General features: G+C 44.4%; 2 protein-coding genes across 4 annotated transcripts; one reads left to right on the forward strand and one right to left on the reverse strand.

Moving 5' to 3' along the window:
- Positions 1-401: 401 nt before the first annotated feature.
- Positions 402-13387, reverse strand: LOC107376812 (uncharacterized). 2 transcript variants are annotated; one of them, XM_054747350.2, is made up of 7 exons: positions 13106-13387; positions 10583-10694; positions 7711-8052; positions 7503-7619; positions 7093-7428; positions 741-900; positions 402-658 (listed from the first exon to the last, which is right to left on the reverse strand). In XM_054747350.2, exons 1-7 carry the CDS (start codon positions 13133-13135, stop codon positions 613-615), a joined length of 1143 nt encoding a protein of 380 aa, XP_054603325.1. In that variant the 5' UTR covers positions 13136-13387; the 3' UTR covers positions 402-612. The 2 variants fall into 2 exon arrangements, with proteins under 2 accessions (XP_054603325.1, XP_054603326.1); XM_054747351.2 differs by lacking the exon at positions 13106-13387 and adding an exon at positions 12308-12427.
- Positions 12437-23666, forward strand: LOC139066135 (zinc finger protein OZF-like). Of its 2 annotated transcripts, none has more exons than XM_070548149.1 (2): positions 12437-12576; positions 20884-23666. In XM_070548149.1, the coding sequence occupies exon 2, from the start codon at positions 20936-20938 to the stop codon at positions 22190-22192; it is 1257 nt and encodes a 418-aa protein (XP_070404250.1). In that variant the 5' UTR covers positions 12437-12576; positions 20884-20935; the 3' UTR covers positions 22193-23666. The 2 variants fall into 2 exon arrangements, with proteins under 2 accessions (XP_070404250.1, XP_070404251.1); XM_070548150.1 differs by having other exon boundaries at positions 12439-12569.
- Positions 23667-24158: the final 492 nt, after the last annotated feature.

The following is a 24158-nucleotide window of genomic DNA, read 5'->3' on the forward strand; positions in this document are numbered from 1 at the left end:
ATTCTGCACTGTATTTGAATTTAAATCTGCCACCGCTATTGGCTAAGAGGTATGCTATGATGTTAGCTGGTACATTATGATGTCACAATACCATTGTGAGCCTGTGTGTGTGTGTGTGTGTGTATTTGTTTGCGGCTCCGCCCTCTTGGTCTGCCAGGCAACAGCATTTGTTGCATTTTTCAAACATGAAGAGGGAGTGAAGTAAGTTTCTTGTAGGGGGTGACTTGCTCTTTAAGGTAATGGTGCATAAACCCAAGATTTCTGAGAGAGGAGGAGCTGGTCAAAAATTGGCATGGCTCTTCTGCTGAACTTTATAAAAGGATACAAATTTTTAAAACGTTTTCTTATCTGGGCTCATCCCTCTAGTTATACTGCTAAAGGATAAAGTGTTGGAAGCCAAACAAAGTAAACAAATAAATACATTTATTAGATGTTCAAGTAAGAAAAACAAATTGTTTACCACATTTACCAAAAAATAAACAAATTCTTGTTTGTGACTTGTGGAACTGAAACGCAGCAGTTTTACACTGGTTTTTCAATGTGTGATGAAGGCATTCGGATTGATGTGTAAAAAAAGCTTTTATGGAGTAAAGACATATGTCGCTTTCATTTTCAGACAAAATCTGATTTGACGGAAGTAGCTCCTCCGCTGTTGGACCTACAAAGAAAACAAACAAACAAGTTAAACATGGTGGTACATCACAACAAGCTAAATAAGCTAAATGAATAGAGGACATTACTCAGGAGCATAGAAGTCTTCGTAAGTTTCTGGTCCAGGAAAAATTTGTTTGACGCTGCTCTTCAGACTCTGTCTCAGACTGTTCCTCCTACTGGATCCCCCAGATCTGAACCAGTCCCATATTCTGTCATCTAGAACTGGGCCATCTGGGACTGAATGCTCTACAGAGGAGACAAATTTATCTCAGGAGGAGGAAGTAGAAAACATGTGGTCCACTGTTTGTTCTCTTTAAGACAGTACTTCAAAAGCAGCATTGATAACAATTTTACCCCTCAGTGTACCGGAACCTTTAATGAACGTAACAGGACTATTGTCACACTTTCTGGCCACCTTACATCACTCAAAATCAGGCCCAGTTGGGCACAAATCTGCATTAAACACATTCATAGGTATGCCAGACCTGTAGGTGGCAGTAAGTACTCCGAATCCTACCCATTTCAACAACACATGAAGCATAGCGCCTAGCTTGTTAGTGTGGACCGATAAGGAGGTTGAACTGCTAAAAGACAAAAAACCGTTTGGGACGATTGATTACATGAGCATAGCTCTGAGGGCATCCACGTTGTAGCGTAAACACAGGTCGCACATAGCCGTCAGCATTTCTGTCGCAGACAGTGACATCGTGAAACCTAAAACTCTAGTTATTTCAGTCCACTCAGAAATGCTTAAAACAGAGAAAACGCAAATCTTCATCTTGAACAGAATTTTAAAAAAGATTTTTTTTGTTGCATAAATTGTTTTCATGTGGATGACCGGCCAATTCGTAAAAAATTATCTTCACTTTGGGAGACTATTCTGCTACATGTGGACAGGGCGTCAGTCTGTCTCCCAGTCCCCCCCCCTCAAGAGGCATTTACTCCTTTCCACTTAAAGCATCACATTAAGCTTAGCTTCTTGAACAACCGATTTACAGGATTATTAATCTGACAGCTAATCTCAACACAGCTAACACAACATTTTGTTTCTCGATGTCGTCGTCTTCCTCCGCTTACCCGGGTCGCGGGGGCAGCATCCCAACTAGGGAGCTCCAGACCGTCCTCTCCCCGGCCTTCTCCACCAGCTCCTCCGACAGGACCCCAAGGCGTTCCCGGATCAGATTGGAGATGTAACCTCTCCAACGTGTCCTGGGTCGACAGGGGGGCCTCCTGCCAGCAGGACATGCCCGAAACACCTCCCCAGGGAGGCATCCAGGAGGCAACCTGACCAGATGCCCAAACCACCTCAAATGACTCCTTTCGATCCGGAGGAGCAGCGGTTCTACTCCGAGTCCCTCCCGAATGTCCGAGCTCCTCACCCTGTCTCTAAGGCTGAGCCCGGCCACCCTACGGAGGAAACTCATTTCGGCTGCTTGTATCCGCGATCTCGTTCTTTCGGTCATTACCCAAAGCTCATGACCATAGGTGAAGATTGGGACGTAGATCGACCGGTAAATCGAGAGCCTGGCGTTCTGGCTCAGCTCCCTCTTCACCACGACAGATCGGCTCAGCATCCGCATCACTGCAGACGCTCAACCAATCTGCCTGTCGATCTCCCGAACCCTCCTACCCTCACTCATGAACAAGAACACAAGAAACTTAAACTCCTCCACTTGAGGTAGGACCTCTCCCCCGACCGGGAGTTGGCAAGCCACCCTTTTCCGGTCGAGAACCATGGTCTCAGATTGGGAGGTGCTGATCCTCATCCCAGCCGCTTCACACTCGGCCGAGAACCTACCCAGCAAGAGCTGAAGGTCAGAGCTGGATGAAGCTAGGAGGACCACATCATCCGCAAAAAGCAGAGACGAGATTCTCCTGCCACCAAACTCGACACACTCCACACCACGGCTGCGCCTAGAAATTCTGTCCATAAAGGTAATGAACAGAACCGGTGACAAAGGGCAGCCTGGCAGAGTCCAACCCTCACCGGAAACAGGTCCGACTTACTACCGGCTATGCGGACCAAACTCACGCTCCTCTGGTAAAGGGACTGAATGGCCCTTAACAGAAAGCCACTCACCCCATACTCCTGGAGCGTCCCCCACAGGGTGCCCCTGGGGACACAGTCAAAAGCCTTTTATTTTCTACGTTTATCACTGCTATTGTTTTTCTGATGTTTTTTTTGGGTTAGAGGTACTTGCCCTGATCTTTATCATGTTGTACAGCGCTTTGTGATTTATATCTGTGAAAGGCGCTACATAAATTAACTTTTACTTACTTACTTACTTACTTCTCCAAATCCTCAAAACACATGTGGATTGGTTGGGCAAATTCCCATGCCCCCTCCATCACCCTTGCAAGGGTATAGAGCTGGTCCACAGTTCCACGGCCAGGATGAAAACCACATTGCTCCTCCTCAATCTGAGATTCAACTATCGATCGGACCCTCCTCTCCATTACCTTGGAGTAGACCTTTCCAGGGAGGCTGAGGAGTGTGATCCCCCTATAGTTGGAACACACCCTCAGGTCACCCTTCTTAAAGATGGGGACCACCACCCCGGTCTGCCACTCCCTAGGAACTGCCCCCGATGACCACGCAATGTTGCAGAGATGTGTCAACCACCACAGCCCTACAACATCCATGTCCTTGAGATACCCAGGACGAATCTCATCTGCCCCCGGGGCTCCACCACTGTCTAGATGTTTGACTACCTCAGCAACTTCTGCCCCCGAGATTGAACAGTCCATCCCCAGGTCTCCCGGCTCTGGTTCCTCCTCGGAATGCGCGTAGGTGGGATTGAGGAGCTCCTCAAAGAATTCCTTCCACCGTCCGACTATAGCCCCAGTTGACATCAGCAGCTCCCCATCCCCACTGTAAACAGTGTGAGCGAGTTGCTGCCTTCCTCTCCTGAGGCGCCGGACAGTTTGCCAGAACCTCTTTGGAGTTGATCGATAGTCTTTCTCCATGGCCTCACCAAACTCTTCCCATGCCCGAGATTTTGCCTCGGCAACTGCTACTGCTGCACCCCGCTTGGCTATCCGGTACCTGTCTGCTGCCTCCGGAGACCCACAGACCAGCCACGCCCTGTAGGCCTCCTTCTTCAGCCTGACGGCTCCCCGAACCTCTGGTGTCCACCAGCGGGTACGGGGGTTGCCACCACAACTGGCACCGGCCACCTTGCGACCACAGCTAGCAACAGCCGCCTCAACAATCGCAGAGTGGAACAAGGCCCACTCGGAGCCAATGTCCCCCACTGCTCTCGGGACGTGGTCAAAACTCTGCCGGAGGTGGGAGTTGAAGACCATCTTAACAGGTTCTTCTGCCAGTCATTCCCAGCAGACCCTCACTATGCGTTTGGGTCTGCCAGGTCTACACGGCATCTTCCCCTGCCATCTGATCCAACTCACCACCAGGTGGTAATCAGTTGACAGCTACGCTCCGCTCTTCACTCAAGTGTCCAAAACATTCGGCCGCAGGTCAGATGATATGACTACAAAGTCTATCATCGACTTGCAACCTAGGCTGCCCTGGAACCAAGTGTACCGATGGGCATCCTTATGTTCGAACATGGTGTTCGTTTTGGCCAAACTGCTTGCACAGAAGTCCAATAACGAATCACCACTCGAGTTCAGATCAGGCGGGCCGTTCCTCCCAATCACACCCCTCCAGGTTATGCTGTCATTGCCCACGTGAGCATTGAAGTCCCCCAGCAGAACAATGGAGTGCCCTGATGGAGCACTATCTAGCACTCATCCCAGCGACTCCAAAAAGGGTGGATACTCTGAACTGACATTTGGCCCATAAGCACAAACAACAGTCAGGACCCGTTCCCCGACCCGAAGGCGCAGGGAAGCTACCCTCTCGTCCCCCGGGGTAAACCCCAACACACAGGCAGAGAGTCTTGGGGCTAACAAAAAGCCAACCCCAGCCCTCCGCCTCTCACGCGGAGCAACTCCAGCAAAGGAGAGTGTCCAACCCCTCTCAAGGACTTGGGTTCCGGAGCCAATGCTATGTGTCGAGGTGAGTCCGACTATATCTAGCCGGTACCGCTCAACCTCTGCCACAAGCTCCTGCTCCTTCCCCGCCAGCGAAGTGACGTTCCATGTCCCAAAAACCAGTTTCCTTGTCTCGGGCTCGGACCTCCAAGGCTCCCGCCTCGGTCTGCCACCCGATCCACACTGCACCAGACCCTTCATGTTTCTCCTGCGGGTGGTGGGTCCACACTCCACAGTTGGATGAGCCCATGTATCCGGTTCGGGCCGGGCCCGGCCACCAGGTGCTCGCTCACGGGCCCCAACCCCAGGCCTGGCTCCAGGGTGGGACCCCGGTAACCCTCCGGTAACATTTTGTTTCTGCCATCTTAAAATAGCTTAGACAGTTTACAGTGATTCGTGTGACGTTCAGTTTGGGTTCCCGAAGGAATATTTTTAAAGTTCTGTGACCAAAAGTTAAACTGTTGATATCTGTCTGTGGAAGATGACGCACAGATTAAAAACAAACAAACGTGTGATTATTAATTGCAACTCAGGAGAAAAATCTAGTAGTAACTCAGATCAACAACAAACTGAACCAAGTAAAATTCTAAGTCATAATACTGCTAAAATTATCACTAAGTAAGTAACCAGACAAAGGACCAAACATTTAAGCACCGGACTCATTCCACCGGAGAGCAGAGTTGACCCCGCTGGGACACCGTTCAACCTATCCAGACGTTTTACTGTATTTAAAATGTTTTATGTTTTCTTAAAACATCATGACGGAGCGCAGGTAAGTGGGTGGGGCTTTCAGATCCTAACTGCTCTAAAAATACAATATGGCTATATTCCGTAAACAGAATCTCACGGTTTTACTTTTAAAGCTGCAATGGCAAATTTGGAAAAACAAATTAGCTTAAAACATTTTTCATGCCTCTTAAAAACATAGCCAGCTAATGTGTCGGGCACCTATGTTGGAAATTTTCATTACTTTGAAATAACCGGTCCCGTGATCTAGACGTAACGGGGAGAAATCTTTTTTGCCAAATAACATCCGGTAACAAAACAGCCGGACAACAGAAAAAGACGACATCACGTGACGACACAAGAAGACAAGTTTCATACAAGAGTGATAATACGTTAGAAGACCCTAACATTACAGCAATACAGAACAATTTACAGTTGTTAAATGTTATGACATGTGACCCATTTCTATGCACAATGTAGCAGTAAAATGCTATTTGTGACTAGGGTTGTCACGGTGTGAAAATTTAACCTCACGGTTGTTGTGACCAAAATGATCACGGTTTTCGGTATTATCGCGGCATTTTTTAAACGTGTTACGTTTTCAGACAACTAAATAAACCCTGTATATCAGGAAAATATTGTCCTCGGTTTGTGTCAAAATTTTGCCTGAAATTTGTTATTTTGTAATTATGTTGTTTATTTGTTTACATTTTTTCCCTTTAGTCTTTAAAATACCAATATTTGCCCATAACTTCTTAATTTATGTCTGTTTGACGTCATCATTTAAAAATATTAGATCAGATGATACTCAGTACTCAAGTAGCCTTCTAATCAGATACTTTTTTACCCTTACTTGAGTAAAAAACCCTATATCAGGAAAATATTGTCGTCGGTTTGTGTCCTTCCAGTGAGCTTTGCAGATCTGGGAAAATGTCATCAGGCAGTAATCACTGTTAATTCATAATTATTCTCGGAGAGACCAACTCTTATCTGCCCCTGGGAGCCCCGTAATGCATAGCGTCATTTCAACATGGCGGTGTACGCAACACGGTTTACATGCAGGTAGCGGCGCTGCGGCTGCTTTATATAGCAACTCGTTGCATTCTCCCTCAACCCAAATCCTCAGATCACGCATTTGAGCTAAAACGCTAACGTTAGCTTGCCTTGCGTTGACTGTAGAGTTGTGGGTGATGGTCACGCAGATGTGTCATGAGATTTGAAGCGTTGCTGCCTTTCACAGACACTTTTTCTGCACGTGCTGCAAACAGGATAGCCGTCTTCTATAAACTGTCCCTTGGCATTCTTCAGATATCCAAAAAATGCCCGTACTTCCCACTTTGTCTTCTTTGAGGGATAATAAATGTCCTGAGCGCTGCCGTCTCCTCCTTTGGCCATTATTTCAGCTTTAGCTTCAAGAAAGTTTTGGTTGTAAACAACAAAGCGCGCATGTGCCGCCGGCAACTTCAGCAGATGATACGGTGGCTGGTAAGGGTCACCGCGCCTACACCGCAGCCACGGTAATCCACCGAGAAAATATAGTTTTTTTAAAAACAAGACGGTTATTATTATTGTCAACTATTACCGTGACAACCCTATTTGTGACCACAGAAGCGCTGGTTGCATTAAACCCAAATGTGAAATCACTTGTGTAGTGAATGCACATAAAGGACAAATACTTTTGGCACATTTGGAACCCCACAGAGAGTTCAAGCTGACCTTCCACTGTAAGAGACACGATCTTCTGCTTGAGTTTGCGTCCTTCCTTTAGCACCGTGCAGACATAGAGACCGCTGTCGCTGGGACAAGGTCCAAGGAGAGTCAGAGTGAGGTCTCCAGTTCTCAAAGGGTTCTCAATCATCTCTGTGCACTCTTGGTAGCTCTCGTGTTGAGCGTGGTCATGTTGTACATTGTTTGGATACGTGTAGACCACTGTATCTGTGTCAATGCGTCTCCACTCCACTGTAGCATCCAGAGGAAGGCGAGTTTTGGTTTTGCAGGGCAGGGAAACCGATTCCTGACCAGCCACGGCCTTCTGCAGCTGCAGCTTGTAGACTGAGAACACAGTTAAGCAACAAGCTTTAAGAAACAGAGGGATGGATGGTGTTTGAGCATCGTTAATGACCTACCAGGATTGTATTTTATGGTTTTATATCTACAGTAGATGATCACCACAGAAACAACTGCCAGGACAAATAGCAAGGCCAGCACAGGTGATACAACTTTAGGCCACAGCGGAGGACGTTCTGCAGTCGACAGAAACATAAAATAATGATTTCAGGACACTCAAGAGTTCCAGAAGGAGTTCTAGTCACAGCGACCCGTGTCTACACACACCCAGAACTCTCAACAGCACATGGATCTGCTCCAGTTCTTTCCCAAACCTGCGGATGGTGCAGGTGTAGTTCTCGCTGTCAGAGACTTCTGGTTTCATCAGGACCAGGCTCAAGTCTCCAGTCTGCAGCGCATCCGCCCTCATTGATGTCCGACGGCTGTAGCGTTGGTTCTGCTCTCCGAGGTCATCGCCGTTCTGCTGACGCACATGAACGGTTGAAAACTTCAGGTCCTCTCGACTCCAAACCACCGTAGAGTCGGAGGAAGTAGAAACGGTGACCTGACAGGGCAGCTGGACAGACTCTACATCATCAAACACTTCTACACCCAAAGCATCCTGGAAAACTGCAAAGAACACAGATAAAAATAGGTCCAATCAGCTGCCAGGGCTCACAAGTTCTCCCAGTCACCAGTAGTTTATTTTCTTAAGTAACACTAAAAAGTTTGTTGAAACTTTAAGCTTTTAGTTTATTGTTTTAGATCCGTGGTTGTTAATTTATTTTGGGTCATTGTTGATTACATAATTTATAAGCCCTTTGGTCCTGCGGGTGTTGTAAGTGCTATACAGAACAGAGGTGGGGGACAAATTTGTCCATGTTCAAAAGTCTGTGAAATATAAAAAACACAATATAAACATGACGGGACCCAGAACCCAGAATAACACTGCGCCCTCTGTTGTCCTGGCAGGAAATTGCACTGCAACCATGGACATAATTTGGGGTGGGGACAGGGGAGACATGTCCCTCCCACTTTTTACAAAGTCAAGTTTTGACCCCTGCACTTTTTGCCATACAAAAACAATATTATGCTTTATTAAATAGACACTGGTTGAGCTCTAGGAACAAGTGGAAAACAACCACTTGTGTTGAAGCCTGTTTACCATTAGAACATACCTTAAAGATACAACCCCACCCCCCACCCCCCCACCCCCCGGTCCTCAAGCCGGTTGTGTCCCCCCCACTTCTTAAGTGAAAATGACCTCCGTGGTTGCAACGCTCCACAGGTCACAGGTAAGTCCGAGAGCAAAACATCTCCATCAATGCAGGTGCATCTCTCCCTCACAGAGCTGATGGAGCTGTGTGTGTGTGTGTGTGTGTGTGTGTGTGTGTGTGTGTATGTGTGTGTGTGTGTGTGTGTGTGTGTGTGTGTGTGTGTGTGTGTGTGTGTGTGTGTGTGTGTGTGTGTGTGTGTGTGTGTGTGTGTGTGTGTGTGTGTGTGTGAGCATGTGTGTGTGTGTGTGTGTCTGTGTCTGTGTGTGTGTGCAGGTGCATGTGTATGCGTGTATGTATGTGTGTGTGTGTGTGTGTGTGAGCATGTGTGTGTGTGTGTGAGCATGTGTGTGTGTGTGTGTGTCTGTGTCTGTGTGTGTGTGCAGGTGCATGTGTATGCGTGTGTGTATGTGTGTGTGTGTGTGTGTGTGTGTGTGTGTGTGTGTGAGCATGTGTGTGTGTGTGTGTGTGTGTCTGTGTCTGTGTGTGTGTGCAGGTGCATGTGTGTGTGTGTGTGTGTCTGTGTCTGTGTGTGTGTGCAGGTGCATGTGTGTGCGTGTATGTATGTGTGTGTGTGTGTGCAGGTGCATGTGTGTGCATGTGTCTGTTTGCGCGTGTGTGTGTGTGTGTGCGTGTGTGTGTGTGTGTGTGTGCATGAGTGTGCGTGTGTGTGTGCATGCGTGTGCGTGTATGTATGAGTGTGTGTGTGTGATCATGTGTGTCTGTGTGTGTGTGCATGTGCATGTGCATGCGTGTGCGTGTGTGTGTGTGTGTGCACATGTGCATGCGTGTGTGTGTGTGTGCGCATGTGCATGCGTGTGTGTGTGTGTATGAATATGTGTGGGTGTGGGTGTGAACATGTGTTTGTGTGTGTGTGTGTCTGTGTCTGTATGTGTGTGCATGTGCATGTGCATGCGTGTGCGTGTGTTTGTATGTGCATGTGTGTGTGTGTGTGTGCGCATGTGCATGTGTGTGTGTGTGTGTGTGTGCGCGCATGTGCATGTGTGTGTGTGTACGAATGTGTGTGTGTGTGTGTGTGTGTGTGTGTGTCTGTGTCTGTATGTGTATGCATGTGCATGTGCATGCGTGTGCGTGTGTTTGTATGTGCATGTGTGTGTGTGTGCGCATGTGCATGTGTGTGTGTGTGTGTGTGCGCGCGCATGTGCATGTGTGTGTGTGTACGAATGTGTGTGTGTGTGTGTGTGTGTGTCTGTGTGTGTGTGTGTGTGTGCGTGCCAAGCCTGGGGATTGGACCAAGGACCTCTCGTAATTTAGAACAAACAAAAGCTAATTAATGTTCATTAAAAAATAACTGGAACAATAAAACAAATGAAAACATTTTAATAAACCAAAGGATTGTGTAGTTTGTCTAGAAAGTCAAATTAATTCAGTTAGGTGTGGTTTTGTTGTTATTTGTGTTATCCATAAATAACCAGAAGACATCTATAGAAAGTTTAAGTGACTCTGGAGCCACCTGCTCGAATGGCGGCCAAATATTAAAATTCAAGTTCATTCATTTCCTCATTCAGGTGTGTTGCAATCATCTTCATGATCGTTTTTTAGTTGTTACAGCTATTTGACAGAAATGGGTTGGGCAGCTTACCTGGGTGTGGTAACAGAGCAAACACTCCACAGGGTCAGAAAACTAAAGATCAGATCTTCTCTACTGTCTTGTTTTATGTTTATGTTTATTTATTTAGCAGACGCTGTTATCCAAAGCGACTTACAATTTATAACCTATAGGGCATGTTGTGATCTTGTTCTTGCTCCTTTCTACTGAAAAGTTGCTACAGCCTCATTACACTCATTGTGTGAAACTTTTCTGAACTCAGCACAAAGCACCTCAGAGGTGGTTGAACAACAAATGAACAAGATAAACCTCTTACCTGGCAGGAGAATCAGAGACACTACAAATGTCTTCATCCTCCGGCACCAGCTCAAAACAAGCAACTCGTGGCGCGTTTCTTCTACTGAGTCAGATTTACTTTCGCTTATGACCTTCAAAATAAAAGCACAAAATCAATTATTTACTAAGAAAAGTGTATTTACCTTTAACCCTCTCAGGCTCAACATAAGTTTTGATAAAAGGACGAACAACTAAGTCCTTCAGGGGTACTTCTGAGTTTAAAAATGCTCATGAAATACGTATGTGGAGTAACCAGGTAGGTAGGATTTAACGTTGCAAATCTGCAACGCCTGCCTCCAGAGGGTTTAAGAGGAAATGTGAGATAGTAAATAAACATAGGATTAAAAACATAACTGTTTATAGTCTAATAGCATTACAGGTGAAACTCAAAAAATGAGAATATGTTGCAAAAGTTAATTTATCTCAGTTTTCCAGCTTAGACTGAGGCCATCTAAAGTTCAATTCAATTCAAGTTTATTTATATAGCGCCAAATCACGACAAGAGTCGTCTCAATGCACTTCACATAGTAAACATTCCAATTCAGGTCAGTTCATTAAGCCAATCAGAAAAAATGTTTCCTAAATAAGGAACCCAGCAAATTGCAACAAGTCACTGACTAGTGTCAGTGACTTTACAACAATCCTCATACTAAGCAAGCATCAAGCGACAGTGGAGAGGAAAACTCCCTTTTAACAGGAAGAAACCTCCAGAGAATCCTGGCTCAGTATAAGCAGCCATCCTCCACGACTCACTGGGGATCGAGAAGACAGAGCACACACACACGCACGCACGCACACACACACACACGCACACACACACACACACACACACACACACACACACACACACACACACACCTAGCAAGTGAAGGCTCTGGATCCCTTTGCAGGTGTTCTGGATTCATTATAAGCTGCTCAGAGTGTGACTCTTTGATTCTAGAATATTGAACCATTTCACAATATTCTGATTTTCTGAGATGTTGAATGTTGAATTTTTATAACCTTTAAGCCAGTATCACAATTAAAACAAATAAAAGGCTTGAAATATCTGGCTTTGCACGCAATGAGCCTGTCTCATATTTTAGTTTCTCCTCTGAAGTTGAATCACTGACATAAATGTATTTTAAGGCCGATTGTGAAAGACAACTGTGTGCAATATAAATTAAATAAGTCAATAAATAGCTTAATATTTATTCAACTTCAAATAAAAAACTAACTCAAAACATAAAAAACGGTGTGCTAGGGTTTTTCGGGTCCTTTCTTCAGCCTAGTAGTGGCAGCAGTTGGCTACACAGGTGCCTGTTGGGCGTGGTGCATTGTGGGTAATGGGTTGTCAGTTTTGTTTTAATTTGGGTGTGTTTTGTTAAGGTTATGTTGCCAGAGTTGTGTGGATGTTCTTAGTCTTTTTTGTTTATTGTTCTGACTCCTAATTTTGCCTAATTTTGGTTGGTGTCTATTCTGCGCCATGAGGAGGGATTCCACTCTGAGGAATGGGATCACAGTGCTGTTCGACTGGTGAATAAGGTTGGTCACTGTAATCAATATCCTTGTGCTAACTGTTAGCAGCATGCAAAATAAATACAGTATAGTTTACATATAAAATTAATAATAAAAATCAAAAAGTCAATAATAATCCCACATGATCTGTTATTGTACACCAGTTATTTTAACCGTAGGCGGCACAGAAAAGAGCATTGTTGCTCACTCTGCATTGACTTTAGGAGTGTGGAGACCTATCCAATATGGCGACGACACTGTGTGTCTACGCTCCAGACCGGTAGGTGGCGGCAGAGCAGCTACAGTTGTTTTTGCCATAAAGGAGAAAGAAGAAGCTCCCTCAGAAGCAGCAGCGCTGTAAACCATCACCAGGCTGTGGAAACGTTCTCCTCCTCAACAACTTGGTGGAGTTTTCCAGAACCGGAGAAGATATTCTGCGGTTTTCGTGACAATCGGAGCTCCAGAATCAGGTTGTGGGTGAGAAAAGCTTTTCTCTAGACTTCCTGCCCTCTGGATCTGCTGCTGTTCCTTTGGCCTCTCTGAGAAACGCGCTCGTTTTGCTGCTTTCATCAGATTGAAGAGGTTCCCTCTATCAGACTCGCTCATCTGAGTTGGTCTGATCCATCCTGCTCACACTGACTATTACTTCGATTTGACTGCAAACTAGATGCCGGAAGTAGCTGTAACCACGGCGGAAGTGTTTATTTCTTCAACAAATTTTTATTTAGATTTGCGAACTATTTTGTCTGTCTCCATAACATTTAATGGACTAAAGATGAACTTTTTAAATCCTCATTTGAGTGATTTATAATAAGCAGAACAAGTTTTAAAACCTACATTAAAATTAGAAAAGAAAATTTACTAGAAACTCCCATTATTGTCCCCCAGCTTCAACCGCAGCACAGATTCCTTACAGTGAATAAAAATAGGTACGTAAAAAAATGAGCAACATTAAACTGATTTTCCAAGATTGCAGTTGATAATCATTAAGTTTTATTGTACTTACAGTGCAAGTGGGCAAGGCCGGATTAACCATATGGGCAACTGGGCAATTGCCAGGGGCCCACGAACTCTAAAGGGCCCAGGGCAGCAAGGGCACGAGTAAAATACTGTATCTGTAATCTCCCGCTTTATATTAAACTAGGGTGACCGTACGTCCTCTTTTCCCCGGACATGTCTGTAATGTTCCGCTCTCAAACTTATGAATCAGTATTCCTAGCCTGCTTCACGAGCCACCATTTTTCTTTTATTTGCTGCTCGTCGGTCCAACATAACCACTCCCAGTTGCTGCTACGGCACAACACACAGGACAATAAGTACGGAGTGCAAACATTATGAACAATCCAACATCTCCCTTTTTTTTAATATATATATGTCCGCCAGTGACACAGCTGGCATGCATTTCAAAATGGAACATCTTGAACATGAGGATACGGAACAGTCTGCTCAACACTGTAATATGTAAAGTTACTGCGACATAAAACTAACAATAACAATGCAACACAGGATATGCACACATTGGTACATCCACTTGAATTTTTTTTTTCTTTTTAGGGCAGCGATCTGCCTACACCCTTTACAATCACAGGTCAAGAATGACCCTTGATTTGACCACTCGTCCTGATCTGGCGGTCAGGGTAGAGCTAGTGTCCCTGGTTGGTGTTGTAGTGTCTCTGGACGGCGACAGGGGCTCTGCTTGTTGTGGAGCTGCACTATCCAGCTGGGTTACCAGATCGGATGTTGGTGCTGGAGGTGCCGGTGCCGCCTTGGCTCCTCTCAGGTGCCGTCGGTTACGCCGTATAGTCTGTCCTTCGCCAGTGCGGATCAGGAAAGAGCGGGCAGTCTCTGCAGGTCGGATGATGACAGCTGGTTTCCAGCTTCCAGACTTGTGCTGAAAGCGAATGTGGTCACCCTGCTGCAGCCTCGGTAGTGGTGCCTCTGACGCTCTTGCCTTTCCATCTGTGTTTTTTGCACGACCGTCTGGCTTATGATGCGAGGCGACAGCTGGTGTCCAGTGATGGGAATCACTGAGCGCAGACGTCGACTCATGAGGAGCTGCGCTGGTGATCTGAAGCCGTCGACTTTGCGTGTTCCTTTGCTCCAATAGAGACAGGTATGGATCTACTCCCTGTGCATGAGCTTTATCCAGAACTGATTTGGCCGATTGAACTGTTCTTTCAGCAAGGCCGTTGCTTTGTGGGTACAAAGGGCTTGAGGTCGTGTGGACAAAGTCCCATGTGACTGCAAAATCCTTGAACTCTCGACAGCTATACTGTGGGCCGTTATCCGAGACAAGCTTCTCTGGTATACCATGCCTGGCGAATATGGCCTTGAGCTTTTTGATGACGGACCCTGCGGTGGTAGAGAATAGCCTTTCAACCTCAAAGTAGCGGCTGTAATAGTCCACAACTACTAAGTAGTCCCGTCCACGCCATGTGAAGCGATCTGAGGCCACGACCTGCCATGGTCTCTCAGGAATCTGGTGTGGAATGAGAGGTTCTTTGGGATTCGCTGCGCACCGCTCCTGACATATGAAACAGTTTTCCACCGTGGCATTTATGTCCCTGCCCATGCCTGTCCAGAAGAGGGCGGCCCTCGCTCTCTGCTTACTCCTCTCAATCCCCACGTGCCCAGTGTGGATTCTCTCCAGCATATTGTTTCTTAGGGCTGTGATTTTGTCACCGTTGAAGATGATGCGGTGGAAGTGCGAAATTTCATCTCTGAAATTCCAGAAGTACAAAAGGGTTTTTGGGCATTTTTTTCTGTCCTCGGGCCAGCCATCATGCACGGTTTGCCTCAGCAGGGTGAGCTGCGGGTCGCATCTTGTTGCAGCCTGTATCTCTGAGAGCTTTTTGTCACTTACTGGGAGGCTGTTTATCACTGAGTGGATCTGGTCTTCCATGCCTTCGCTCAGCGTGCTGTCTTGGTCGAGCAGTGGTTTCCTGGACAGTGTGTCGGCCACAGGTATGTCTTTTCCGGGCCGGTGCACGATCTCTATGTCGTATCTCTGCAGCTGTAACAGCATGCGCTGCAGACGAGCAGGGGCTACAGAGATCGGCTTCTTCAGTATGTGCTCCAACGGCTTGTGGTTTGACTCGACGAGGACTCTTCTGCCGTATATGTAGGTGTGGAAACGCTTGCATCCAAACAACACTGCAAAGAGCTCTTTTTCAATCTGTGCATAGTTAATCTCTGTTGGGGTCAGTGTCTTTGAAGCATATGCTACTGGGTGTCCGTCCTGCATCAACACAGCTCCCAAACCATACTTCGATGCATCTACCTGTAGCCTGGTTGCAAAGACAATCATGTCTCGAATCATTTCATCACTGTTCTCATAGCCGCACTGCTTGACGAGTAACTTTAACTCTGTCACAAAGTGTTCAAATGACTCCCCTTCACCTTGGAGCCTTTCATTAAACTTGTATCTGGCAAAAATGGTGTTCGTTTTAGGCATGAGGCACTGTTCAAACCTGTCGAGGTAGGTGGTCAGCTTTTGAGCTTCTTCCTCAGATAGCTGCCATGTGTTGTAAATGTCTCTGCCTCTTTCTCCTACCCACAGAAGAAGATAGCTGCACTGGGTCTCCTCGGGCTTGCTGCTTAGCGGGCCGCTAAACATTAGCTTCACATGTTGTACGAACCTCCGCCAGGCATCGGGAAGATTAGCTGAATCCCAGTCCGTTCGTGGTGCAGGAACTCCTGACGAATCCATTTCGCGTTTAGTTCGATTTACTCTGACACCACGTAATGTTCCGCTCTCAAACTTATGAATCAGTATTCCTAGCCTGCTTCATGAGCCACCATTTTTCTTTTATTTGCCGCTCGTCGGTCCAACATAACCACTCCCACTCCCAGTTGCCACTACGGCAAAACACACAGGACAATAAGTATGGAGTGCAAACATTATGAACAATCCAACAATGTCCACTTTTCACTCTCTGTCCGGGGCGTCCGGTCGGGTTCTTGTATTGATGAAAATGTCCGGTTTTTCATCCAGGAGCAGGGATCGAATTATGGGGGAGCTCGGTATCCTACACATCCACGGGAGCCGGAAAAAACGTTTTCTACCTATATTACATCATTCATGGACTCTTTTGAGCAGAGAGCGGCAGAGCGATGATCGTTGAAGTTCTGCGCTCCAGCGCACGGTCCATTCTCAAAGTGGCACAACCAGAAATCTAAAATTAACACACGATCGTTCGTGTCCGCACGTGTTCTCTACTTTCTGTCTTATTTGTGCCTGAAGTGCTCTGCTACTGCGGAGCTCATCACCTGAAGTGGGAAGGATGAAGTGTGAGACACATTTGTAGTCCTACACGAGTTTTCATTCTAAACCTAAAGTAACGTTTGCCGTTGTTTGAAAATCAGCACTTTCATGTAATGTAAATGTCTTTAAAAGTCACGGACATCATATGAAAACCATGTTGCATATGAAAATACCTTTAGATGGTTTTATCTCTTTGCTTCACCTCCAAAGACATAGACCGTGTTCGAGATGAGCCAGTTCTGCGCAGATCACATCACCGGTGATCGGTGCGCAGTGCTTGCCGGTTAGATTTGTGTCTACGTAGGCAACGATAACCTCGTGAGGTCAAAGCAGCCGCAGATTTTGGAGCAAGGTGCTGCAGTTGCTCTCCACTGGCTGCAAAACCTAGGGTAATGACAGGAAACGCCTGGCTCTCACCTGATCTAAGTTCTGATTGGTTCACATTTTGATCCAAACATCCGGTGGTTGAATGCAAAATGCTAGTTGGTCACATGTATTCTGTAAATCATGTAACGTTGATGATGACAACTATATAGGCCATAAACAGGAATGGTTTGCGTTCTTTTGTCACGTTTCCTATGAGCACACTAAACCTAGAGCTGATAGCCTTTACTTATTCTTACAGTCAGGTCTCCATATAAAAATATATGATATCCAAAAGCACGTGAGGATGTGTTTCGGTTGCTAAAAGGCACCAGAATTAAAATAAGTAATTAAACAAGTATGAACTCTAACGCGATATTTTCATGCATCGTCACCCACGAGCTGCACATGTAGGGAAATTTTTCCGACTTAAACGTCTACTTTCAGCCACTCCCCCTGCTGCGTCCGTCTGCTCTCGTCTACTTTACAGGTGAGGCGCTGCTCAACTCGAACAAGGCCAGACTCTGATAGGGATCACGAAATATTGGCATCCATATCGGTATTGGCTGTTAGTCATCTTTTAATATATACTTGTCCAATAAGTAAAACTGGGCCGATAATAACAACTCATATTTTTCCATCATGTTTTTGTGTGTGTATCTATATCTGATGGGGGGGGGGGGATTGTGTGTAATTGTTTAGTCATGTGAAGGTCATAGGGCTGGGCAATAAATCGAAAATTTATCATTATCGAACTTTCTGACATTTATCGAGAAAAAATTTCCCATTTCAATAAATTTGATAATAAAAAAATGAAAAGATGTGTAGGTTGGCAACATTCATGTCCCTTTAAGAAGCTGTACCACCAAGAGACACGTAAAAATGTGACTCAGCGTAATATGCGTGACAGCCCCATCTAGTGGACAACATTTGTTTCTGCGCATACCTGTAGTTATCGTCCACTTATCGTTACTGAGGTGAGATACTCAATATATCGTGATATTGATATTAGGCCATATCACCCAGCCCTAGATGGTGATGGTAATCATCTCAGAAGTGTAAACATGTGTGGTGTGTGTGTGTGAGTGTGTGTGAGAGAGAGAGAGAGAGAGAGAGAGAGAGAGAGAGAGAGAGAGAGAGAGAGAGAGAGAGAGAGAGAGAGAGAGAGAGAGAGAGAGAGAGAGAGAGAGAGAGAGAGAGAGAGAGAGAGAGAGAGAGAGAGAGAGAGAGAGAGAGAGAGAGAGAGAGAGAGAGAGAGAGAGAGAGAGAGAGAGAGAGAGAGAGAGAGAGAGAGAGAGAGAGAGAGAGAGAGAGAGAGAGAGAGAGAGAGAGAGAGAATGAAGCACCTGGCTGCAATCTCACTAGGTTGCCTCCCAGTTAGATTCTCTCAGCTGATCCTGATGACCAGCAGCATAAAAGTCAGCCAGCCCTCAGTTCAGGGAGCAGCAGGCCTGGGAGGTTCTCTCTGGTCTGTTGTCTCCTCAGCAGCTTTTGGTTTTGTTAAGTTTTATGTAACAACTTTGGTGGGAGCTTAAAACTCTCTGTGTTTAACTGTCAGCCTTTTTAGGGGTAAAGGACACTTTACCCCTTCATTTGCTTTAATTAAGACATCACTCGGGAATTAGGAAATTATGTGATGGTCTTTCGCTGTTTTGGTATTAATTTTGTTAATCTGAGAGTTTAGTTGTTAGTTGTTTTGTGTTGCTGCTGATGTGTCTTGTTAATCTGGGTTTTGTGTTTATATTTATGTAAATGTTGTTTTGTTACTTTTAACACAAGAACATGCATCCTCAATTGTTACCCCAGGCCCCTAGACAGCCTGGATCGTAACATATATGTATATGTGTGTGTATATATATATATATATATATATATATATATATATATATATATATATATATATATATATATACACATATATATATATGTATATGTGTATATATATGTGTATATATATATGTGTATATATATATATATATATATATATATATATACACATATATATATATGTATATGTGTGTATATGTGTATATATATATGTATATATATACACAACCTCAAAGGTATATATATAACCCTTTTGGATTTCTCAAATGTCAGCGTCACAGACTCCGTTGTTTTCAGGAAGTTTATTTTTATTTTTACAAGTTAAGAGGTTGACATGTTTTCCCAGATCAAGCAAGGCAATTTCTTCAAATCCTTCCATTTTAGTAGCTGTTAGCAGAGCTCTGTGCATTGTCATGTGCGTCGGTGACTAAGGTTTTGCCTTGCTTGAATTGCAAGCCCCGTTTAAAGGCGTGAATTTTTTTAACCTTTTTTCTTCTAAATAATTAATCATAATTGACATGTTAAAGTCCCATTCCTCATTTTCTTCTAATTAATTAATCATAATTAACATGTTCAAGTCTCACCCCTGATTTTCTTCTCATTAATTAATCATAATTAAGACGTTAAAGTCCCACCCCTCATTTTCTTCTCATTAATTAATCATAATTAACATGTTAAAGTCCCACCCCTCGTTTTTTTTTATTGATGGTTAACAAACTGAAAAAGCTAACTGCTGGCATTTATATTGGCTACCGGCACAGAAAATAGCTAATAGCCTTTAAGCAAGTAAAGACCGCCCCCTAGGGCACCTACCCCCTCCACAAAACTGTATCTGATCAGCTGTCTCATGGAAGCTTGGTAAAGTTTGTATCATCGACATATAAATGTTGGACAATGGGTTTCCATAGCCTCCAATAACACGTTTTTGAGGCCAAATGGGAGGTGGCCACCACCGCCATTTTGACCTTGTCACAGGTTCCGTCAAGCCCAGACAATTCCACAAAAGGGAAGAGAGGTGGAGCTGAGGGTGGGGCTGTAAGGCTGGGATCAACTGACGACACCCAGTCGCACTAGCTACAAGCTAACCCAAAGCTAATGCGGTGGTGGGAGCTAAGCTAACGGAGATAGCTACCTAGCTACAACCGGAGTTAACTGTGCACAACACCAGAGCTTCTGAGTCAGAGATACGCCGGGCTGACCACTGGATAAAACCAGGTGGATCACAGAGGTCTCCCGAGAGCTCCACAAGCCGATAGCCGGAACCCAGCTCCACCAACATGTTATATTTCAACCCATTTTCTAAAGTGCAGCATTATGTTAAATGCACTGGGTTTTACCCTATTACATTTAAATTTCATGGTTAAACAGTACATGTTAAAATCTAAGCTCAGCTCGGCAGTGACCTAAAATACATAAATATAATTTTACTTACCGAAAAAAATGAAGTGGAGACTCCTTGGACGCTCTATTAGTGCAATTAATGCCACAGCAAGTCATTTTGTCCAACAGTTGCACAAATAATATCCAAAACAGAATACACACACACAGAGACTCAAAATCCCGGAACAGTTTCCAAGCCAGACCGAGGCTCTACTGAGGCCTTTACATGGAGCTAGCTCTGTGGTCACGTGGGTCTGATGCTCATTAATTATACAGAATTTTAGGCTTTTAATACACTTAAACAGAAGAGTGAGAAAAAAATTCACCCCCCTCAGAGTTGTCATGAGTGTAAACTAGATCATTTAAACAAAAAACATGTTTTGGTACCAGGCTGTAAACATGTTTATTTCTGCTGTGAAATTGGTATTTTTAACATGGGAGTCAATGAGGATTTGCTCGCTTCTGACACCAGCCCCCAGCGGATGAGGGTGGAACTGCAATTTTTGGTACTTCCGGGTTGGGACCAATTTTTGAGCCACATTGTGGGGGCTTGGTTTGTATCCACGCAGTCACTGTTTCCCACTTTTAAAAGTATTGGTTAGTGTTACTTTACAGACGATGGCAGTCTGTTGCTGTTGTTGTGTCCTTCTGGGCAAGACACTTAACCCACCTTGCCTGCTGGTGGTGGTTGGCTAGACCGGCGCCTGTGTATGGCAGCATCACTTCTGTCAGTGAGCCCCAGGGCAGCTGTGGCTACATTGTAGCTCATCATTGTCAGCTTGTGCATGGGTGAATGACTGATTGTGCTGTAAAGTGCCTTTGGTGGTTCTAGGACTCTAGGAGTTGCTATATCAAATACAACCATTTAACATTTTAAAGCAATACAATTATGTGAAAATTAAGTTAAAACAGTTGACAATTAACATCATGTGTATCTGTGATTCTTACAGATGTTCAACAGATGGTGCTGGTTAAAGAAGTTCTTCAGAATAGGGTGCTGATATGGATCAGCAGGACCCAGGACACCTCCACATAAAGGAGGAACAGGAGGAAATTTGGACCAGTCTGGAGGGAGAGCAGCTCCATTTGAAGGAAGAAACTGATGTTGCCAGGTTTCCATTAACTATCGTTTCTATAAAGATTGAGGATAATGAAAAGAAACCTCTGCTCTCGCATCTTCATCAGCATCAAATAGAAGACAGAGATGTCCCAACGAGCAGCTCAGCTGACCAGATGATAACAGAAACAGGTGGAGAAGCAGAAACTAGCAGGAGCTCATATCTGAACCCTCATGAAAAGACATCTGATTCTTCAGAGACTGAAGTTAGTGGAGATGATGATGATGATGATGTGAATCTAGACTCTGAGCTGTCAGACTCTGGGCCTGAAACTGGAGAAGAAGACATCTACTGGAATGAGAGCAGGTTTTCTCCGTCAGATGTTAAGACTGTCAACAAATCCTTTATCTGCTCTGAGTGTGGCGAACAATTTCTTCACAAGCGGTCTCTCAAAAAACATGCGAGAGTGACAAGTCATTCAGCAAACAGTTCTTCAGGGTCTTTCAAAGAGAAATGTGTTAGAGTGAATCAGAATGTTAACTCGTGCAGGGAAGTCCAGACAGAACAAAAATTGTTTAGCTGTGATTTCTGTGGAAAAGTTTTTAGCCAAAAGTCAACTTTAACCAATCACATTAGAGTCCACACAGGGGAGAAACCTTTTGCTTGTGAGCTCTGTGGACAAAGATTTAGCCGAAAGACTAATTTAAACAGACACACGAGAGGCCACACAGGACAGAAACCTTTTTCTTGTGAGATCTGTGCACAAAGATTTACCCAAAAGGCACATTTAAACAGTCACATAGGACTCCACGCAGGACATAAACCCTTTGCTTGTGAGTTCTGTGGACAAAGGTTTAGCCGAAAGACAACTTTAAGCAAACACATAAGAGTCCACACAGGACAGAAGCCTTTTGCCTGTGAGTTCTGCGAACAAAAATTTAGCCAAAAGACACATTTAAACACTCACATGAGAGTCCACACAGGACAGAAGCCTTTTGCCTGTGAGTTCTGTGGACAAAAATTTAGCCAAAAGACAAGTTTAAACAATCACATGAGAGTCCACACAGGACAGAAGCCTTTTGCTTGTGAGTTCTGTGAACAAAGATTTAGCCAAAAGGCTAATTTAAACAGACACAGAAGAGTCCACATAGGACTCCAAGAAGAAATTTCACTACACGAGAACCATAATGAACCCTTGTAGTTTTTACTTCCTTGATGTCACTGCTGCATCCCTGGAGAGTCCTTTACCCTAGATCAGGACTGTATCTGGCCCACGGGCTACTTGTTTCTAACCAGTGAGCCACCAAGCTCAAAATGTTTCACTAAATCCCTGTTTTCATAGAGAGGGTTAGGGTTCATAATTAGTGATGAGGTGCAGCCTGAGCTCCCGTCCTTAGGTCTGAGTTTTGGAGTGTTACGACTGTTCAGCATGGTATGTATTTTTCCAAACTTATTTAATCTTGTCTCATTTTTACCATATTGTACATCTCAGACATCTATTAAACAAAGGGCTTATTAGACATCTGCATGATGTAAGTCAGCACAAAATATAAAAAAATAATTCCACAATATTACCATTATGTATTTATTCATCTGATAAACTCCAGCAAAAGTCAGAACATAGATAATTGTAAGAATCATGGGTTTTTCTTTTATTACCTAATGGTATAAAAATAATGTCCTCATCCTGTGCATCTCATGAGTTTTGCATGACCTCAGTCCAGTAGGGGTGCAGAACCCACAAGTGCAGCTCCACATGACAGCCATCAGAAAATAATCAAACTAATGAATCAAGACAACTTTCAATATGTAATAAGTACTTTTTGTGTTGCATCATTCCCATTCTTTGTTTTTGAGTTTTTAGGTCAAGTTGAGACAGTAACAAACATTGAATCAAAGCTTTTATTTTGAAATTTTGAATGTTGCGACATCAGTTCTTTTTACAAGTTTTTTTTCTTCCCCATTAACTTCCTGATTTGACAACAAACCGGAGAGATTCATAGGGAAGTTACTGGGGGGGGGGGGGAATGAAACATTTGAGTTTGTTTACATTTGGTTCATTTTTATTTGAGTGTCACTTTGTTTTATTAACGTGTCATGAACTATTCAGGAAAAGAAAATCCAGAATAGAGAAAAAGCGGACACTTCAAATAAATCCGGTGGTGCCTTCATACAAATTTTGATATTAAAATGTATTAATTTGAGATAAAAATATTTAAAGGGACTTTACAGAGTTTTGAATTTGTATGCTCTCGATTGCCCCCTCAGGCCAAAAGCGTAACGGCAGCTTCAATAGTAGGCTCGTGCACGAGGCGCGCATGCTGTACGTGCACACTCAACGAAAATAACAGCTGAGACAGTCCCGTGTGTGTGTGTGGCCCGGAGGACAGAGGACCGGAGAACGCGCAGCTAATTAATTAAATAATTTTGGTTCTGTACCTTTCTCTTCAGCACAGCCGACAAAGGTTTATGATGGGTCAGTCCTCCTGCATGCTCAGATCATTCCCTTCCCTTGCTTGAAAAATTGTTCCAAAATGAAAGTTGAACCCATGTCTTTATCTGTGAATTCAATGCCGTTCGGCGAGTCTCAAATAAATATTTGGGAATCTTACTGTAAAAAAATATACTTTTAATGTAAAAAGGAAACTCTAAATAAACTATGTTCACATCCAGAATTGGATGCGGGTCTTTTGCACGAGAGTCCGACGTTTTACTAGGTGAGCTAAAGCACCAGTGACGTCCATTGCATGTGTAACATTTATATCCTTGATGACAGCTTTAACAACGTTCAAAGAACGGTTCAGAGCGAAAATGGCTATTTTGTTGCTAATTTGCAGGAAATATCTAGAAGAAAGTTCTACAGAAAGTAGCTAACCCCAAAATTCCACCATCTCCGTTCCACCCCCCGCTGCCGCTCGCTTCCGAACTCAAATTATACTGTACCCACTCTACAAGGGCTCCACTCCGGTGCGGAGACCTGAGGTGCGCAAACAGGCACGCGCGGGATATTCGAGATCTTGCGATACAGTCCGAGCAATAAATGCAGAAGTTAGATCCAAACACCCGTTGTGTGGGAGAAGCATCAAAATGAACTGTTTAATCTGCCCATCATTTGTGTTGAGAGATCAGCAGTGTTTGGATCAACAAAGTGAGACTACTTTGATAGT

This window comes from Nothobranchius furzeri, chromosome 2 (assembly GCF_043380555.1).
Source record: "Nothobranchius furzeri strain GRZ-AD chromosome 2, NfurGRZ-RIMD1, whole genome shotgun sequence".
In the NCBI taxonomy this organism is placed as follows: Eukaryota; Metazoa; Chordata; class Actinopteri; order Cyprinodontiformes; family Nothobranchiidae; genus Nothobranchius; species Nothobranchius furzeri.

What these genes read in the sequence shown, in the direction of transcription:
- LOC107376812 (XM_054747350.2), bottom strand. Translation starts at nt 13,135, where the DNA reads ATGGTTAATCCGGCCTTGCCCACTTGCACT. An exon ending in TGTGCTGTTGAGAGTTCTGG is followed by an intron (nt 7,620 to 7,710) that starts GTGTGTGTAGAC and finishes TGTCGACTGCAG; the next exon opens with AACGTCCTCCGCTGTGGCCT. An exon ending in AACCATAAAATACAATCCTG is followed by an intron (nt 7,429 to 7,502) that starts GTAGGTCATTAA and finishes CTGTGTTCTCAG; the next exon opens with TCTACAAGCTGCAGCTGCAG.
- LOC139066135 (XM_070548149.1), top strand. Translation starts at nt 20,936, where the DNA reads ATGGATCAGCAGGACCCAGGACACCTCCACATAAAGGAGGAACAGGAG.